Source organism: Trichoderma breve, chromosome 1 (genome assembly GCF_028502605.1).
Source record: "Trichoderma breve strain T069 chromosome 1, whole genome shotgun sequence".
Classification (NCBI taxonomy): domain Eukaryota; kingdom Fungi; phylum Ascomycota; class Sordariomycetes; order Hypocreales; family Hypocreaceae; genus Trichoderma; species Trichoderma breve.
This window is the reverse complement of record NC_079232.1, coordinates 797,912-814,939: the sequence shown is the minus strand read 5'-3', so window position 1 is coordinate 814,939 and position 17,028 is coordinate 797,912. Positions and strand designations below refer to the sequence as shown.

Genomic DNA, 17,028 nt, shown 5'->3' with positions numbered 1-17,028 from the left:
TAGCTTAACGATTGGTAAAAACAATGGTCATGATTCTCCACATGTGTGCTTTAGGCCACAAGTTGGGGATCGCAAAGTCTTTCTCTCGCGTTTTTGCTCGCAAAGTTGCACCCAGCACGATGGCCCAAAGCGGTATAAAGCGAGAACGTCAGCGTGCGCCTTCTAGCACCAAAAAGCCCCAATCCAATGGCATTATCCCATTGATCCATTAGTCACGGACTTCTTCGTAGCAAATGGTGGCCGCTTTTGCTGCTGTTTTTGTTAGTACCACCTGTGTGTTTCTGTGTCTTACACGTGATTCTCTTCCGGGCCGTCAGAATTTCGGCACCGGCTCGGGAATCACGCAGCGGCGGCCAAGATGCCGCATCTGCCGCTTCACCGTCAAGTCCGTTGAGGAGTTGTTCTCGGCCCGGTGTGTGTCAACTAGCAGCAACAGAACGGAGTAGCAGTACCACATTTAGAATTCGCAGGGCGACAAAAAAGAGAGAATAAAATCGGGACAAATCCCAGGTTTCGCATTCAGACAGACACCAAAGGCTGTGTATCCAAACTGTCTACCATTTCATAAAAACGCCTAAGGAAAAAGCAATTCCTCCACCTTAACACAATGAAATCATAAGAAAATCGACAATATATTTCCTTGCTTTGTTTGTTTGTTTGTTTTTACAGCTTCGCAGCCTCCTGGACGCTGCCAATCTTGTATTTGCCGCCGTACTTTTCCAGCACGCTCTCATTGTGGTACTTCCAGAACGCCTTGGTCGCGTTCTTGCCCGCGAAACGCTTGAGGATCTTTGCGCCGCCGGGGTGCTCGTCGAGGAACTCTAAAAGGGAGGGTTTCGCGTTAGCTTTCTGACCTTCATTTCTGGTTTCTGCTTCTGGCTTCAAGCGTCTGCTTCGATCGATCGAAGAAGAAAAGGGGGGAAAGCGCACTTGTGACGTCGTAGACGTTGTTCTCGACAATGAGCCAGTAGCCCTTCTCGTCGTTGTTGTGCGAGCCGACCTCGGCGGTGGTGAAGGACTTGTCGGCCATTTTTCTTTTTTCTTTTAGGTCTGTATTTGCTGGTTTATTTCTTTGGAGGCGCAGAAGAAGACGCTTGCAAATGTAGTTTCTTATGAGACTCGAAAATGCGTAGAAACAGGAAGAGATGGAGCGGGTAAGAAAGTGGAATGACGGAAGAAGGAAATCAGCATTCCCTAAGTATTAAGCTCGAGCTCGTAGAAAAAGGGACAGTCACGGCAAAAAGTTACCTCGGCACGGCCTGTTGGAGAGGCAAAGAGGGTCCGCTATGCCAGCTTGGTTCAGTGCCCAGTCCGGGGGATTACAGCGGGGGATTACAGGGGTTTGGGGGGATTATTAGTGGTCTACGGGTGGTCTGACGAATCAGGAGACGCGGATTGCAAAGGTCTCGTGAGCCGACTTGGTGGTGGTGACGCTTTACGTGCGGACAACGAGTTAAGATAGGTACATGTAGTCAAAACTCAAGAATAATCGTATTAGTGATACATTGTATTGATTCGGGTCTATTACATCAACATCTACATGTACATTCTAGTATACATGGCACTAGAGCTCAATCACCACCGGCCGTCTCTTCCGCAATGCTTCTCTGAATCGGTCCGCAAACGCAGATGTCGCTCTACAGTCGCTATTCATCCTCTTCTTCATCGCTTCCGGCAGCCACTCCTCAATCTTGGCAATCCTATGCTCGTTCTGTTCAGATCGTCCACATATTAGCTCAGATGCTCACTGTAACTTTATAAGAAAACCAATAAACACGTGAAATAACTTACCGATGGATGCGTGCTAAGCATCTCGGGAACCTCGTGTCCGCCCAGCCGCTGAATCGTCTCCATCCTCTGCCAAAACCCAACAGCCTGGCGCGGATCGTAGCAAGCCTCGGCCATCATCATCAGCCCAATGTAGTCTGCCTCGCTCTCCTGCTTGCGGCCCATGGGGAGGTAGAACAGCAGGTCCTGCAAATAGTAGCCCCCAATGACGTTCCACAGGCCAAACAGCGCAAGGCCCGGCAGAGCACCAGCGAGGAAAAAGAGACTGCCGGCCGTGAGATTGCCGACCCAGGCAGCGGAGAGGCGCTCTGCGGCGTGAGAAGCCGTGTTGTGTGCGATTTCGTGGCCCAGCACCGCGGCGAGAGCATCCTCGCTGCGGCACACGTTGAGGATGCCGCTGTGGACAAAGACTTTGCCGCCGGGGATCACAAAGGCATTCGCAGTCCCTGGAAAGTGTAAGTATTAGCATCACGAAACACTGGGATATGGGCATGAAGTATAAGAGGGAATCCTTACGGCTGTCTGCTATCACCCGAACCTCCCACTTCAAGTCGTCCATGCCACTGACGGGAATCAGCCGCTTCATGACTCTCTGCACCAGCATCGTCCGCGGATCCCAGTCAGACAGGAAATGCCCGCCCTGCTCCTCCACCTGCCGCACAATCGCATCGGCCGCCCTCGAGTACGCCTGCGCCACCAGCGCATCCGACAGGAAGTTGAAGCGCCTGCGTCCCGTCACCGGCACCGTCTGCGAGTTGTACAGGTAAAACGCCACCGCGGCCACGACCGAGACGACCACCAGGGCGCGCGAGTTGCGGCCGGTGCCGGCGCTGGTGAATTTGCCCGCCAGGGCATTGGGCACGAGCGGCTTTGCGTTGCGCAGGCGCTCGTGAGCATCGTCGTGAATCGATCGGTTTGAGACGCTCCCGAAGCTTGTCTTCAGCAGCCCGGAGCCAGACCAACAGATGGCAGCATCTCGTCGAGCAATTGGCCGTAGCACCGCGACTCTGCGAGGGGCCGGAGCCGATAAGCGCACGAGGCCGCTTCCCCGGAGCAAATGGCGGGGGATCATCTTGCGAGGGGGAAAAGGATTGCGGGCCGTGGTCTCTGTCGTTGTCTTTTTCGGTTTGTCAATTCAATTCCCCGGCGTGCGCTCGCTGCTCTGCTTTCCCCCCAGCCGGTGCCTCTTTGCGGAAAAGCGGCGTCGCCGGGGGTTTGTTGGTTAATCGTACAAAGACGAGATGATGTGAAGAGGTAGAAGTTTAAAGGTGGGATGTTTTCCGTAGAGCGGCTGCAACTACGTCAGTTCCGATAACAGGCACCTGTTGATGGCGTGTTAGTGCAGCCCAGCGTAAAAGCTCACGGCCCACAGATCAGCCATCCTCTGTGTGATTATTCTCCGATGCTCTCGCTACCTATATTCGTTTCGATCATCAGAATTCACATGCTTAATTTGACTGCTTGTCAAGGGGATTACCAAAAAGAGAAGAGGAAATCGAGAAATGACCAGCATATCATGTACATACAGAAACGGACAATCCGCACATGTCAACTACACTAAACTCATCTTGAACGGTGGTCGTATTCTCCTCATATAGACACATGCCACATGTTTACGTGTAGTTTGCGGTGGTTCCTGTTAATCTTTTTATATATATATAATTTTTTATCTTTGGGGGAACCGCTCCCTTGCGTTTTATCCTCTTGTTTATCTTGTCACGGCTCACAAATCACCAGCCAAGCGGAGACTCAACAAGGGCTTATGTAGGATTGGGCCGTGTCCGGGAATTACCTGTTAGGTACTAAGGCATGTAAGAGATGATGCAATCACAAGCAAAAACCTTTGGATGGTAGTTTGTCAACGGGGTAGTAAGGCATCAACATCATCCATCGTCTCAGAAATTATATGTAATCTGTAACTCTAAGCCCCTCTCATCCTTCAACTCACCACCAACTCCAGTCCTTTTATACATACTGGAGCCCACAAGCCTTGCCAATTCTAACTAAACTAAACCCTCGCTCCCCGCTTCAAACTACCGGCGACTTTACAACCAACAAATCTTCACAATGAGTGCCTCACAGCAGCACGACGAGGAGTCCAAAACTCTCTCCTCAATCGTCCCAACCTTCACCCCTTCCGAATCTTCCGAATCCGCTGCTGTCAAATCAATCATCAGCTCCCTCTCTCTCATCGAGCACGTCGAAGGAGGCTATTTCACAGTCACAGACGTCAGCAACACCAAGATCCCTTCCCCGTACCCGGCCACTCCTCTCTCACAGCGCACCATCGACCTCGTCAATGGCCTTCCCGAAGATTTCGACTACGCGCTCCGTCGTCTTTCGACTACAATCTTCTACTATTTGACGCCTAACCGCCCTCAAGGCTCATTCCATCGGAACCGAAGCCGCATCATTCACAGTCTCCACCGAGGCCGCGGCCGCTATGTTCTTATCCACCCAGATGGCCGTATTGAATCCTTCGTTGTTGGTCCCAACATTGAGCGCGGCGAGAAGCTCCAGTGGGTGGTGGAGGGTGGCGTGTTCAAGGCAAGCTTCCTCCTCCCTGACATTGATGGTCAGTCTGGCAGTGATGGCCTGCTCATCTCGGAGACTGTTGTGCCTGGTTTCGAGTACGCTGATCACGAGTTTCTGTCTCACGAACGGTTGGTGGAAGTTCTTCCAGAAGCCAAGGCCAAGGCGCTGGAGTGGCTTGTCAAGCACTGATATCATCTCTGACAATGCGGGAAGCTCTGGTCTTGTGTCTATGTGATATATAGAATCAATTGACTTTCCATTTTTTGAAATAATGGAATTTCAAGACTGAAACCACCTAAGCTTTTGCTCTAATCGGGTTGCTTTTCCATCCGGAATACATTTCAATTTCAACATAATTGTTCCTAATGACAAAACTGGCGTATGATTATTGGTAACGAAACAAATCTTGAAGCATATATCCCCACCAAACATCTTGTAGTTTGGTTCTATTCCCAACGCCGAGCTATCTGGCTAATAGTGCTATATAGCATGAATTTTGAATGAACAGAAAACAAAGGAAAGAAAAGCAGAAAAAGGGAAGAGGAAGAGGAAGAGAATTGATGATAAGTCGAAAGAGGAGAAGAAAAGGAAGAATGAGGATAACAAAAACAGAATGGGGAGAAGACAAGAAGGAGAAGAAATGGTATTGCTAGCCGCGGAATACTTTTGTTGTACCATCACTGTTCTCCTGGGAATGGCTTTCTCCCCCAAACCACAAAAATGGGCAAGTATGCGTGAATCGATGGATCTGAAACGTCTCGCCGGACTTCAACCAGAGACACCTGCAATCACCTCGTTGTTAGCTACCTCTGCTTCTCCCATGATACAAAACCGGCTGAATCCTTGCAGAAACAAAGTTCTCTCACCTCAATCTCTTCAGGTGTCCGTCCATAGACGCGGTTGAAAGGGGCCAGCGAAAATGCACTCAGTCCCATCTGCATATTCATCTCCATCAACCTCCCGATCTCTTTAAGATCCTGGTCCTTGGCCCAACCATTCAGAGGAACCTTGAATTTTCGCTCATGAACATCGACAAAGCCAACGCGCTCATATATGCTTTTAAGCTTGCAACCTTCCGAGTGTGGACGCTTAGCTTCTTCTCCAGCGTTAAGAAACTCCTGGAACCATGTTGCTAATGCACTGTCCGGTTTGAGTGTGTCATCATCGCAGTGAGGTACGGAATCGCACTCTTGAGATTCGAACCAGCCTCCTGGGGCAAGTGTTTCAAAGGCCTGTTGTGCAATCTGCGTTTCGTAGGATTCCCAACAGCCGCCTGTTGTTTTGGTGTGAATGTAGTCAAAGGTTTCACTGTAATTCCATGGTTCGGAGCTATCAACGTCACACCAAGCACCAGAAGTTAGCATTTGACGAGCAGTCTTGCTATTCAACCACAGGCCACTTGCGTTGAAATAGAAGCATGATGGAAGGGGAAGACGAAAGAGATACTCACGAATCTTCCACATAGAATTCCACATTCGTCGGAACGACCTCGGGTTGGATTGGTGACAAATCTGTAGCTGTAACTATAGCATTTGGGAAGCAATCGCCCATTGCTATGGCCCAGTCTCCCGTGCCAGTAGCAATGTCGAGGATTCGCCTGGGAGGATGCTCATCTAGCGGAGCAAAGTAGAGCTTGTCACCCATCGCCCTGGTGAACGCACAATCTTGTAAAGCTAGCCGCTCTTGTTCTACTTCGTCATTCGGGAAAGCGTATGCTATAAGCAAGTTAGGTTTCACGGCCAAGTGGCGTCATCAGTGTCCAAAGCGAGTTTCATCTTACATCCTTCCTTATACGCGTGATACGTCCGGCCAAACTGCCGTGGGAAATCCATGACACTATCGGTTAATGATGATGAATCGAACCTATAAATTGTGGTTAGCTTGGTGATGCCTGGGCGTTGCCTCAGCGAGAGGCTGCGATGAGGATTCGGGAAACGGATCGGGCGCGTCAACGTACGTGTACGTGCTTTCGGCCTGAGGCTAACAAGATAAAGTGTTAATTATTATCATCTCATAGATTGAAAGAAAAACAGCAAAAGAATGAGGGATTAGAGGAATAACGTGCATCTGGTTCAATGAAGCTATCATCTGATGAGCTAGGGGCGGAAACGCCAAAGGTGAACTGGTATCCTTGCAGCCCCGAGATAGCTTGACCATCGTCATTTTCGGGCAGTGGCTGTGACTCGTCTTCCATTGTGAATCAAGTATTTAGGTAAATCCGAAAGTAAAATACAATTGGATATAAAGGAGGAAGAATATCGGTGAGGAGTATGGAGTCAAATGGCTAGAGGTTCAACCTCATGGATGGGAAGCCGGAGATATAAATCGTATAGGTAGAAATCGGCCCGTGGAAATCCTTTGGACAAACGAAGACGCCGTAAATACTGTATATGACACAGAGACACTAATACCAGAGAAGAGATGCAGCAAAGGCGAAGAGCTGAAGGTATTTGAGCAGCGGCGGAGCTAGTTGAAAGCATAAATCTGAGAAGAACAGCAACTTGACGCAGGATGTCCACACCAGCAACTCGGACCCAAGCAGGTGGTAACGAATGGAAGATCTCAAGCCAGCCAGATCCGAGATGGTGCGCGCAACGGAGCTCGAATGAGAAGACAAGCTTTGCTCGGTGCTAGTATAGTATAACCAGTGTCTTGAAAAAACCGACAGGGGGGTCGGAGCCTGGTCGATTTGCCTTTTCTTCTTTTCCTCTTTGGGGGCCACTGTCCTCTTCCTGAGGCGTTTTCTGTGAATCTTGGCTTGACTATATCGCCTGGATTTGCCTCTAGCTGAGATGGCCAGCTAGTAGTATGTAGTTAGGACTGGAACGCAAGCGCCAGAAAGCTTCGGGTATCGTTGCTCAAGGGCGAAAACAAGAACAATGAAGAAAAAAAAAAGCCGACGCTTGGTTGTAAAGGCGGAAAAGCCAAGTTTTAGCCACGCACAGAGAGAGAGGTGACGAGGGTCGACTCGACAGCACGGGCACGAGTTTCATGTGATCTGGTCAGACCATTTGCCTTTCCAAGTCCCGGGGAGCTGGTTCTGGTTCTGCCAGGAATAAGGACTCGAAACATGGGAGTGGTGGGACCAACGCTCAAGCCGGAGAAATCATGCAGAGAGGGACATTGGCCAGACCACGGATCCTTTCACTCGGACTGGATTGTGAACAGAGCACAGGTTTACGGCAACACCCACAGAGCAGGTATTTGGACACACACACCACCTTGTATATGGCCCAACCAGCTACCTTACCGCTCGCTCCTCGCTCCTCGCCAAAAGACACCTTGCATTCCCACCCCATCTTATGTATGTAGGCGGGCGGATAAGGCCGAAGAGCTTTTGGCAGCGTCGGATCAAGTCCCAGACGTCTGGGACCAGTGGGGGCTAGGGTTAGTTAGTTGTCTCTTTTATCCCGCCTACCCATGCCAGGCGCCGGCATAAGAGAAAGCCACGTCCTAGCAAGTGTTGTCTCTCTTGGTTCGCTTTTTTAGTCTGGCACCAAAGCCGAAGAGAAAACAAGCCCAAGCCGTGTGTCCCGTCCCCTCCCTCCTCCCCCGAAGCCTGCATAACCCTTGCCGAACAAGCCTAGGGATTCGCAGAACAAGCCCAGGGATTCACAGCCAGGATTTTTTACTGGGAGGGCGGCGCGTGTGCGTTTCCGGGTTGGGCAGATCGTAGATGGCGGGTTGCAAGACGCCACCTTCTTGGGCGAGTACAGTATGTTCAATGACAAACAAGCTTGTGAGCTTGTGTCCAATGAGCACCGACAGGGGCGTTTTTGTCGTGGCCACACATGCATGCCCGCCCGTGTGTCGGTGCCGCCCTCGGCACACTTTGGGGGGAGGAAACAAAGGGAGGTTTTGGATGAGAAAACAAGACTATCGGCGGTGAACGCGGGCGAAGGGCGGACAACGTGATGCCGTTGAATTTCTCTTGGTGTAAGCTTGTTATTGTCTCAGTAATTATCAAATTTCATGCATACATTGAACCGGATATTATTCTGGGTATGTGATAGTACAAGTGGTCCCCGCGACGATCACTTTATATATGCGACGGAGGATAATAATCCCAGTATTCTGCTCTGTCCTCTGAGTCTTACCATCGTCCTCGAATGCCCCATTACCGGTGCCTTGGGAGAAAACTGCTCCCTACATGTGTTGGGTGTCACAGACCCGGTTACTCGTACCATTGCATGATGGCGTCTCCAGTGAGAGCTAGAGCAGGGATGCGCCTTGCTCCATTTCTCGGCACATGAAAGGGCCCCCATCTATCTTCGGGTTGTGGTGGACTTGAATGCATTAATCCTGATGGAGGTCAGCTTCCAATTACGGCCAGCTATTAGTAGAAACTCCCGTTTCGTCTTACATGATGTGAGCGAAAGCGACCCCCAGCTTACCCATACTCTGTATATAATAATAGAGACAAGTAAGATAGATGTAGGGCATTGGTGAATCCAACCAACAAACTAAGGGATTCTCTTGCAAATCATCTCGGCCATATTAAGACCCCTGTCTGCCGCCCCAATCTGACATGTAACTTTTTTTGCGTGATACAAAAAACGGTCTGTTCCATCACTGCTGCACCTCCAATGGTAGCACTTATTCTGTCCCGCATCCAACAACGTTCCAGGTTCTACCTCCACGCATAAACGAACTAGGACCAGCTGCATCAACTCCCTGGTCTTCAAGAGCAGGTGGCTGCAACTCGGTGAGCTAGCTCAGACGCCATCCAGACCAGCTAGAGAGGCCTGAGCTTTACCCCCTCTTACTGTAGCATATCCTGCGTCTTGCGTCCTGCATGCCTGACCTACCGCGGAAAAGAAAATCATGCTACCTTGCATGGATGGACGAGGACGACATCATATCACCTTAGTAGACCATGCTGGGAATGTATTTACACTGGCCCTATTCGAAGCGTTTTCCGCGATTGATGTTACCTAGTGTCAAGAGCAGTAGTACTATATTTATGACTATCCTCCGTACGCACAACTGTCTTTGACTCTTTGACTATACCCAGATAATGGAAACCCAACTGCCACGACTCCCACAATAGCACTTTTCAGCTAGTTAGGAGCCCTCCACCCCAGCCTCCTCTCTCTCACCGGTCACACAGGATCAGAGCAAGGGCCTCCCCCTCCGACCCAAGACGGCCCAATAGCTAAATTCCATTCAACATGTGATATATGACCAGACGGCACAGCGTGCATGATGTAGTGTATAGTACGTGGTACAGCTGCCCGTAGGTAGCAAATAAGAACATGGACACTGACGGAGATGCTTACACCACTATATTGTGTCCACACGACAGGTGGATAATAAGGCGTATTCGAGTTACCATTGCGTATCTAACGATAATGTTGAAAAGTTCCTCGCATCAAAGCAACTAGAGCTCCCATATACAAGTAACTCTCTCCCCCGGACGTCAACGCATGATATTACGGAAAAATAATACGAGTGATTCCCACAGGGATAGCCCCCACGTACCTCTCCCTCGTTTACTACGCCAATGGCTACTCCGCATCAAAATCACCGACTTTCGACTAGGCATATGCCAAGCCGGGGAGACTCGTGCCAACTAATCCATTATTTCCCCGCGAGACGTGCCCAAAATAGACTCGAGATTCATGCGTAAGACCTCATATTTGGATAACAGATAATCGTATTAAACTACCAAAAGAAAGCAAAATCAACAAACAGCAGCCATTTGCACTGCACAAACGGAACAAGACCACATATGCAAACGAGCCGCCCAACTTTCTTTCTTTTTTTAATAGTATATAATATAGCATTATCATCATCCATCATACCGACTTAAGCTATCCAAACCCTTCCTCCACCAGAGAGCGACCCTTCTATTCTATATAGTGCTTCCGCACTTTGACATGTTTTTTTTTTCTTTTTTTACTACTTCTCTTCTTGCTGCGTCCATCTGAAGGGGGGGTATAATCTAACTGGTCGTTTCAATGACCACACAAAAGGGAAAAGAAATATATATATACCTATATATCTTGTAGGGGAAACCCTGAAGAGAAGGGAAAAGGGAAAATCGGGAGCACGTGGGGCTTCGTGAAAACGGGGGAAAAGCAAATAAAGGAGCGCAAAAAAAACAACAACAACAATCCGTTCAAAGATTCGTAATTCTCCTCACTCATTTCTCATTCTTTCATCGTCGTTTTAATAGTCGCTGTTTTGGCCGGGGCTCATGATACCGCTGACGGGCGTGTTCTCGCCGTTGGAGTTGAACGTCTGATCAATCCTAAAGATCCAATCCTGCTTGTCGCGCTCGCTGCGAGCCGCAAACAGCCAAGTGTTGTCCGTCCCATAAATCGCAAACACGGCTGCTTGCATCCGCTCGCTAAGTCTCTGCAGCCCTGGTCCTCCAGCAGACGCCCCCCCGCCACTGGCAGCAGTCCAGATGGTCGAGATAACCCGTCCCGAAGCCGTCCGCCGGTGGCCGGGCGTAAACTCTGGCGAGTTGGAGGTTCGCGGCGGCGAGTCGTAGTCGTCGGGTCCGTGCAGTAGTCCGAGGACACCGGGCTGGCTGTCTATGCGTGAATTACGCAGACTTACGAGGCCCACTTCATCACCATCTGAGGCAGAGTATACGTGAAGATATGGCCTTCTCAGCTCGACAAATCTCTTGACCCATCGTGTAGACTCGTTGTTTGGAACCAACAAGTATCCACCCTTTAGCACCTTGGGATTCTTGGGTACGCGCACAATGGTCGTGATGAGACTGGGAGGCGCTGGCTCCGCTGTGATTCCATTCTCTGGGGGCTGCGTGTTTTCAGGGCTCAAGAGCTTCACAAAAGGGTCCGGATATTTCTTCCATAGCTTCAAGCATAGCTCCAACAAGTCAGTTTCCCGCGTGTTGTATTCAGACGGCGGGGGAGTAAGGGGCTCAGGAATGTCTTCCTGCGGCAGCTGTTGGCCATCATCGCCATTGGCAGCGTCTTCATCGTGAGTGGGCTCATCTGATGCTAGTTCCTCTTCGTGGATTGATGGGGCCGGAGATGTTACAGGTGTGTCATTGAGCAAATCATCGTCATTTGGAATGATGGCTTGCATATCTGGTGATGCTTCACGTTCAGTCCCATGCTCTTCTCCCGCTGCCCCAGCGACCATGGGATCGATGCCATACTGAGCAAGCATGCTGCTTATGGCACCAAGTTCAGCGTTGCGCCGTCTCTTCTTCTTTGCGTGGAGGAAATCGCTGACCAGAGACACGCCACGGGGAGTCCAGCTATGGAGATTTTCCTCGCCCTTGACGTAGTCGTGCTGGCTGCTCATTCTCCACAGGTCACCTACTCTCTTGATCGGGGCAGGCTTCATGGTCAAGGTGAAGATTCCGGTCGAGGAGCGCACAAACCGCATGTTCTGGAACAGCGACGAGAACATGTTGCTCTGCCGGACAAAGGTGCGAGACATCACTTGCAGATTCACCTTTTGGGAGAACCTCATGGGCTCTGCGAGTTTCTCAGACGAAATATCCCAAGTAACAGTCATTTGCACGCGGAACTTTTCAGGCGTAACACGGTCAAGGAGAAGTGAATTGTGCAAGCTGGAGTCCCATTGGGCTTGCACCACGATGTTGCGCGTGCCGTTGGGATTCTCGCGGAAAACTGGATTTCCCGCAATCTTGAGAGATATGTCACGATCCGTGACCATGTCAGGAGATTTGCCAGCTGTGTCGACGGTTCGGATCTTACCAACGCGGACGGCAGTAACATCTCCCCAAGGCAGAATATCTCCCGAGCTATGCGAAATGTCAATGCTGATACGCCTCTGCAGCCCTTGATGCAGCTGAAATGTTCCACTGTCAAGCTCGCTAGATTGCGTCACCTCGACGGCCGCATACTCTCCGTGCTCGTTGAGCTCCATAATCTGGATTCGAGAAAGCAGGTCGTGCTTTTCCTGCGTGTAGAACTGGGACTCATTGATGCGAGCTGCCTTTGCACCGTCTGCAGCGGGGCATGCATCTCTCATGTCGTCCCAGCTAAGGAGCTTATCGAGGTGCATTGTCGAAACCTTGGCAAAGATGGCTGCTCTCAGGGTAACCTCTGGAGTTGCAAACAAGGGTACACTCATGCTATGAACACTCTCGAAACGAATTGGTCCTTCGTCAAAGTCCTTAATCATTTGCGTCGTCGTGATGCCATCCTCCTCCGAAATGCCGGGGATGAACAGCTGGGCGTGAACGTCCGTGCCCTCTCGCTCCGCGAATCCAACCATTTCGTGCATAACGATGTTGAACTTGATTGTGTTGGTAGGTGCACGGGCGTGGGACGGTTCCAGAGACAATTTAAGCATGCCAACCTCGTGAGAGGTATAGGGGGAAAGGACGTCGAGCGCAAAATCCTGAACACGGCTCTCAAACACAGCCCTAAGGGGAATGTCCACCTCGCCAACTAGAGTGTAAGAGGGCATGTTTGTCTCCACAAACGGGTTATCTAGGCTCAGATGTTGGGCATACTCGGGCTGGTCGAGGTACTGGTGCATCTGGCGCATCACACGCACCCGGTCATACAGCTTCTCAAGACTCCACAGGCGAACTACGTTATTCTTGTAGTCAATTACGCGGACGCCGATGCAAGGCTTATAGGCCTCCTCCAGCGCCACATCATCTCCTTCACTTGTTAAGCCGTTGAGGACCATGTCGTAAGAAGAACACAGCACGTGTCCCTGATCGACCGTGGTGAACTGAAAAACAACGTTCTCGTCGAGCTCGTTGCTCATGATTTGTGCCTCCTTCAAGATGGATGCGTTCTGGAGCACAGTCTCGGCCATCTTGACAAAGTGGCGGCTGCGCCATGCCTTGACCGTCCTCTTTGCAATCTCAATCTCAAAGTCAGACAGCCGAGGGCTTGCCTTTGGGCGCTTCAAGGGGTCCATCTTCTCGATCTTCTCCTCAAACTGCTTGCGCTGAAGGCTGAGTTGCTTCTCCATATCCTCTTTGAGTTCTCTAAGGGCGTGAGCCATGCGGGCTTTTTCTTGCCTGATCTCTTCGACTTCCATGTCAGAAGCCTCGGCACCCCTAAGTTGGCCCCGGAATTCTTCCTTTTGCCTCTCGAACTGAGTGTAGAGTTCTTCTCGAACCTCTCTAAACCGATCATCTTCTTGCCTCGGCGTCGAGGGCATCGTCAGGGCCGTATCGAGAGAAAAGTTGTCAATAGTGCCCGTCGACATGTACTTTTCCCTGATGGGGTACGACGTAGCGGATTCTGAATCGTCCCCATCATCACGCCCGTTTACACGCTCTGCTCTGGCCCTTTGAACCTCTTCAAACAGCGAATTTAGCTCTTCATCCGTCAGACTGGCGAAGTTATGGTCAGTCCCGAGAATAGCACCAGCAGCCTCTCTTCGAGCGAGAGACCAATCAGAATCCTTGCCGTTTCGCCCGAAAAAGGCTGGCGAATCCGGCCGAGACAGCTCCCCACTCTCTGAGACTGAGACTGAGACCCTACTAAATGACCTTTCATGTCCAGGAGTTCGAGGAGTCGAGGGGGCTGGGGTGAGGGCTTGTAGCTGGCTGGCGGTGATGGATTGTCGCAGTAGGCTTTGTCTTGCGGCGCCCTCGCCTTCGGCTCTTTCTGCCCTGGCCTCCATGGGATGGTTGAATCGAAAGATGTGAAAGTCTCCGAGGATGACTCGGAAGCCCGAATGGAGCTGCTTCGGCTCGGTGATTCGCTTGCCGTTGACCATGACTGAAGCTCCCTCTCTAGGTATGACGGTAACGACTCCATCAGCATTCTCAAAAGTACAATGGTCGTGCAAGATTCGTGTACCGTTCAGACGGATATTGGCTTGATTTTCTGCGTTTGTGTCGACGTTGCCTACAGTGGTAGTACCGGGCTTGAGGTTATAGACTAGACACTCTGCTAGAAGGGGGTCGTCTGATAGGTTGACAAGATGGGGCATCTTCTTTGGCGTGTGTAGACCAATGAATCCCTTTTCGATGCTGATGCCGAGTTCTTCCAGGGCAGCCTCACGCTCCTTGTGAATCTCCTCCGTCTTGGCCAACTTCTCCTCCCAGGTTTGGTTCAAGTCGGTAAGCAGCTTCTCGCTTTGGCTCAATTGCTCCGCAATCTCTGCCTTTGAAACCTTCTTGACCGTACCATCGGACGCCGTGATGCTTACAATCTGTTTCTCCAAGGGGGTGCTCTCATCGTAAACTTCGTCAGGAGGGAGGCCGGCACCACCTGCACCACCACCACCACCACCTCCTCCTCCGCCAAGCTTGCTCCTCAAAAGATCCAGTTCCTCTTTGAGTTCTCTAATCATGCGAGCATTTGCATCTTCGTTGACAACAGCGTGGTTCTTGATTCGCTTCGCGGAATCGGCGTATCGGAGCGTACTTATTGTCTCGTCATAATTGATGTCGGCAGGACTGATGGCTGCAATCATGGCCGTCATACTGTTTCCACCCAAGGAGTCTTTCAACAACCAGGTAAGTACACTGTCACGATACGGTACCTGAGAGGCACCCTTCTTTTTCTTGCCGGTGGACAAGTCTGCCAGCGCAGCAATGACACGACCAAGCGTGGAGAGCGACCTGTTGATTTCCGCACCCTCCTTTAATCGTGCACCAGTAGCACCAGTCGAGTTGGCTCTCTCGGAACCAGCCAAATCAACCAGACTAATCTTGGCAACCTTTTCCAGCTCCATTTTCGTGTCAGCATCATACTTTTTCTGCGTCAACATGAGCGTGAAGACGGCATGACTTCGACTGGAGGTTTCGTTCATGTTGGTTGCGGCGACGGTTCTGGCCTTGTTTCCTTCGTCCATGAGGTTTTCGATTTCTTGGAAACTCGTCACAACAAGTTTGGCGAGATCCTCGACGTATGGACCAGTGGACGGGTGTTCTCGAACTTTCAAGTTGCCCTTTGTCGATGGGTTGAGCAGGTCGCGGACTCGCTCATTGTAGATTTCCAGGTATGATACTTCGACAGTGCATTTGTTCGATTTGTCTCCTTGTATCTTATCGATCCGCTGGAACATTTCTTGGCAAATCATGGGAATAATACCGATTTCCTTGCCATAACCCATCATGGAATATGACTTTCCGGAACCAGTCTGGCCATAGGCGAAAATACAGTTGTTGTAGCCCTCAAAGGCGTTGTCCAAGAGCGGCGCGCCCAAGTCCTCAAAGAGATTGTGCTGCCCCGCATAGTTGGGGGCGTCCTTGTTGAAAGACCAGTACGACCTGTCGAACGCAAATGCCTTTGGAGCACTGTCTTTGGTCCCTTTAACCGAATGACCCTCTGGCGGCGTGATGACGGTCTGGTTCCCTTGCATATCCACGATACATTTTGATCCGCGGTCGATTTCTGTACCCAAGCTGTTAACCCTCGTCTCGTCCTTGCATGTTTGGCCGTAGACCGCCTGGGATGAACCGCTCGACGGCCTGCGTAGTTTGTGAACCCACCTCTGCCATTGAACGGCCGCACTCTCACCACCACCTTGATATTTCCTCCTCCGGCTGGCGCCATGACTGCTCGAACGGATGCGGGGACCTAGGTTGGTCCCCTCGGCGGCCGCGCGGTTTTGTTGGCAATGCGCCCGAGTCGGTGAGTTGAATCGTCCAAGCGATACTATGAGGAGAAGCTAGCGGAACAGCGCCCCCATGTGTTTGCAAGAGAAAAAGAAAGAAAAACAGCGGAAAACAAGGGCAGAGGAACAGGAAAAGGCGAGACGAGCGTCAAGGCTTCCTGTCCATGCTCAAGCTGTAGCTGTAGCTTCTTTGTCGCCTCTCGTTGGCGGCAGCGGGAGCCCCGATTTTCCCGAGGTCGAGCGTTCGCAAGCGGCGGTCGCAAGGCTCAAGCCAAGCTTACAGTTCTTTTGTAAGGTTGCGCCGACTCGATAGCGCAAGGCCGCTTTGCTTCGTGGATGCGTTGAGCCTTTGCGGTCGTTGGGCGGCCACCAGAAGCGTCTGTTGATCGGTACAAACAGCCTCTCACTCCAAGCAGCGGGAGAGTCGAAGGAAAGTGTCGCCAGGAGAAAAGAAACGCGGTCGCGCTGATGTTGAACCTCCTTGCGGCGGAGCGGCCCTCTTCTCTCTTCTCTTGATTGGAGCGGAGAGTGTCTGGGTGCATGCACATGTACTCCTACGGCCAGGGGAGCGAGTTTGCGGTCTAAGCTTGTGAACGCAGGTGGCCCCGCAGATTAGCCGCTGTTTTTTTACTGCGAGCTTTATCGCTGACTGATGGTGGGATTAGGGGACAGACACTGGAAGCTTCTTTGCTCCCCCCTCCATGGGGCACATTTAGGGGCTTCACTTTGATTGACTCCCCTGGATGTCAACAACCATTACTCTTTACTTGTAAATATTGATCACGATCTAGACTCTAATAGTATGTTTTGAGGAATCACACAGAGTATATGTGCTTATGCGCCCCACTGCCTCGTGGCGCGGCTTCTCCTCTATGCCGTCAACACTGGAGTCTATGTCATTGTTTTGTTTCGAGTTTGCTGTCAACGTATCAGAGTCCATCCACGTCAATGCACACTAAGAGCTTAAATGCCTGACGTATCAAGGCTTCCCCCATCCATCATCGTGAGTGTTCAAATAAAATGGAGGCCCCCCGTCAGGACCCTGCCATCTGTTCCTGCAGGCTCTTTTCGTATCTGCCAATATCCAACGGGCCCGTCGGCCACAGCAACAGGGCCTGGACATGCACAAGCGACTCACTGCCCTCGACAATGTACCCC

At 51.0% G+C, this 17,028-nt stretch overlaps 5 protein-coding genes across 5 annotated transcripts; 1 reads left to right on the top strand and 4 right to left on the bottom strand.

Annotated features, from left to right (window-relative positions):
- Nucleotides 1–663: 663 nt before the first annotated feature.
- T069G_00278 (cytochrome b5-like heme/Steroid binding domain-containing protein) lies at nt 664–1,030 on the bottom strand (the record flags this gene model as incomplete). The annotated part of the gene is made up of 2 exons (XM_056167488.1): nt 664–821; nt 931–1,030. The coding sequence occupies 2 exons, from the start codon at nt 1,028–1,030 to the stop codon at nt 664–666; spliced, it is 258 nt and encodes an 85-aa protein (XP_056032804.1).
- Nucleotides 1,031–1,564: 534 nt separating this feature from the next.
- Nucleotides 1,565–2,860, bottom strand: T069G_00277 (peptidase family m48 domain-containing protein; the record flags this gene model as incomplete). Its single annotated transcript, XM_056167487.1, has 3 exons — nt 1,565–1,711; nt 1,792–2,234; nt 2,305–2,860. The coding sequence occupies 3 exons, from the start codon at nt 2,858–2,860 to the stop codon at nt 1,565–1,567; spliced, it is 1,146 nt and encodes a 381-aa protein (XP_056032803.1).
- A 995-nt stretch (nt 2,861–3,855) lies between these two features.
- T069G_00276 (cupin superfamily (DUF985) domain-containing protein) lies at nt 3,856–4,512 on the top strand (the record flags this gene model as incomplete). The annotated part of the gene is made up of 2 exons (XM_056167486.1): nt 3,856–4,017; nt 4,069–4,512. The coding sequence occupies 2 exons, from the start codon at nt 3,856–3,858 to the stop codon at nt 4,510–4,512; spliced, it is 606 nt and encodes a 201-aa protein (XP_056032802.1).
- A 488-nt stretch (nt 4,513–5,000) lies between these two features.
- T069G_00275 (methyltransferase domain-containing protein) lies at nt 5,001–6,517 on the bottom strand (the record flags this gene model as incomplete). Its single annotated transcript, XM_056167485.1, has 6 exons — nt 5,001–5,105; nt 5,190–5,652; nt 5,774–6,038; nt 6,104–6,186; nt 6,281–6,303; nt 6,434–6,517. The coding sequence occupies 6 exons, from the start codon at nt 6,515–6,517 to the stop codon at nt 5,001–5,003; spliced, it is 1,023 nt and encodes a 340-aa protein (XP_056032801.1).
- A 3,977-nt stretch (nt 6,518–10,494) lies between these two features.
- On the bottom strand, nt 10,495–15,809 carry T069G_00274 (kinesin motor domain-containing protein; the record flags this gene model as incomplete). Its single annotated transcript, XM_056167484.1, has 2 exons — nt 10,495–15,647; nt 15,746–15,809. 2 exons carry the CDS (start codon nt 15,807–15,809, stop codon nt 10,495–10,497), a joined length of 5,217 nt encoding a protein of 1,738 aa, XP_056032800.1.
- Between the last annotated feature and the right edge of the window lie 1,219 nt (nt 15,810–17,028).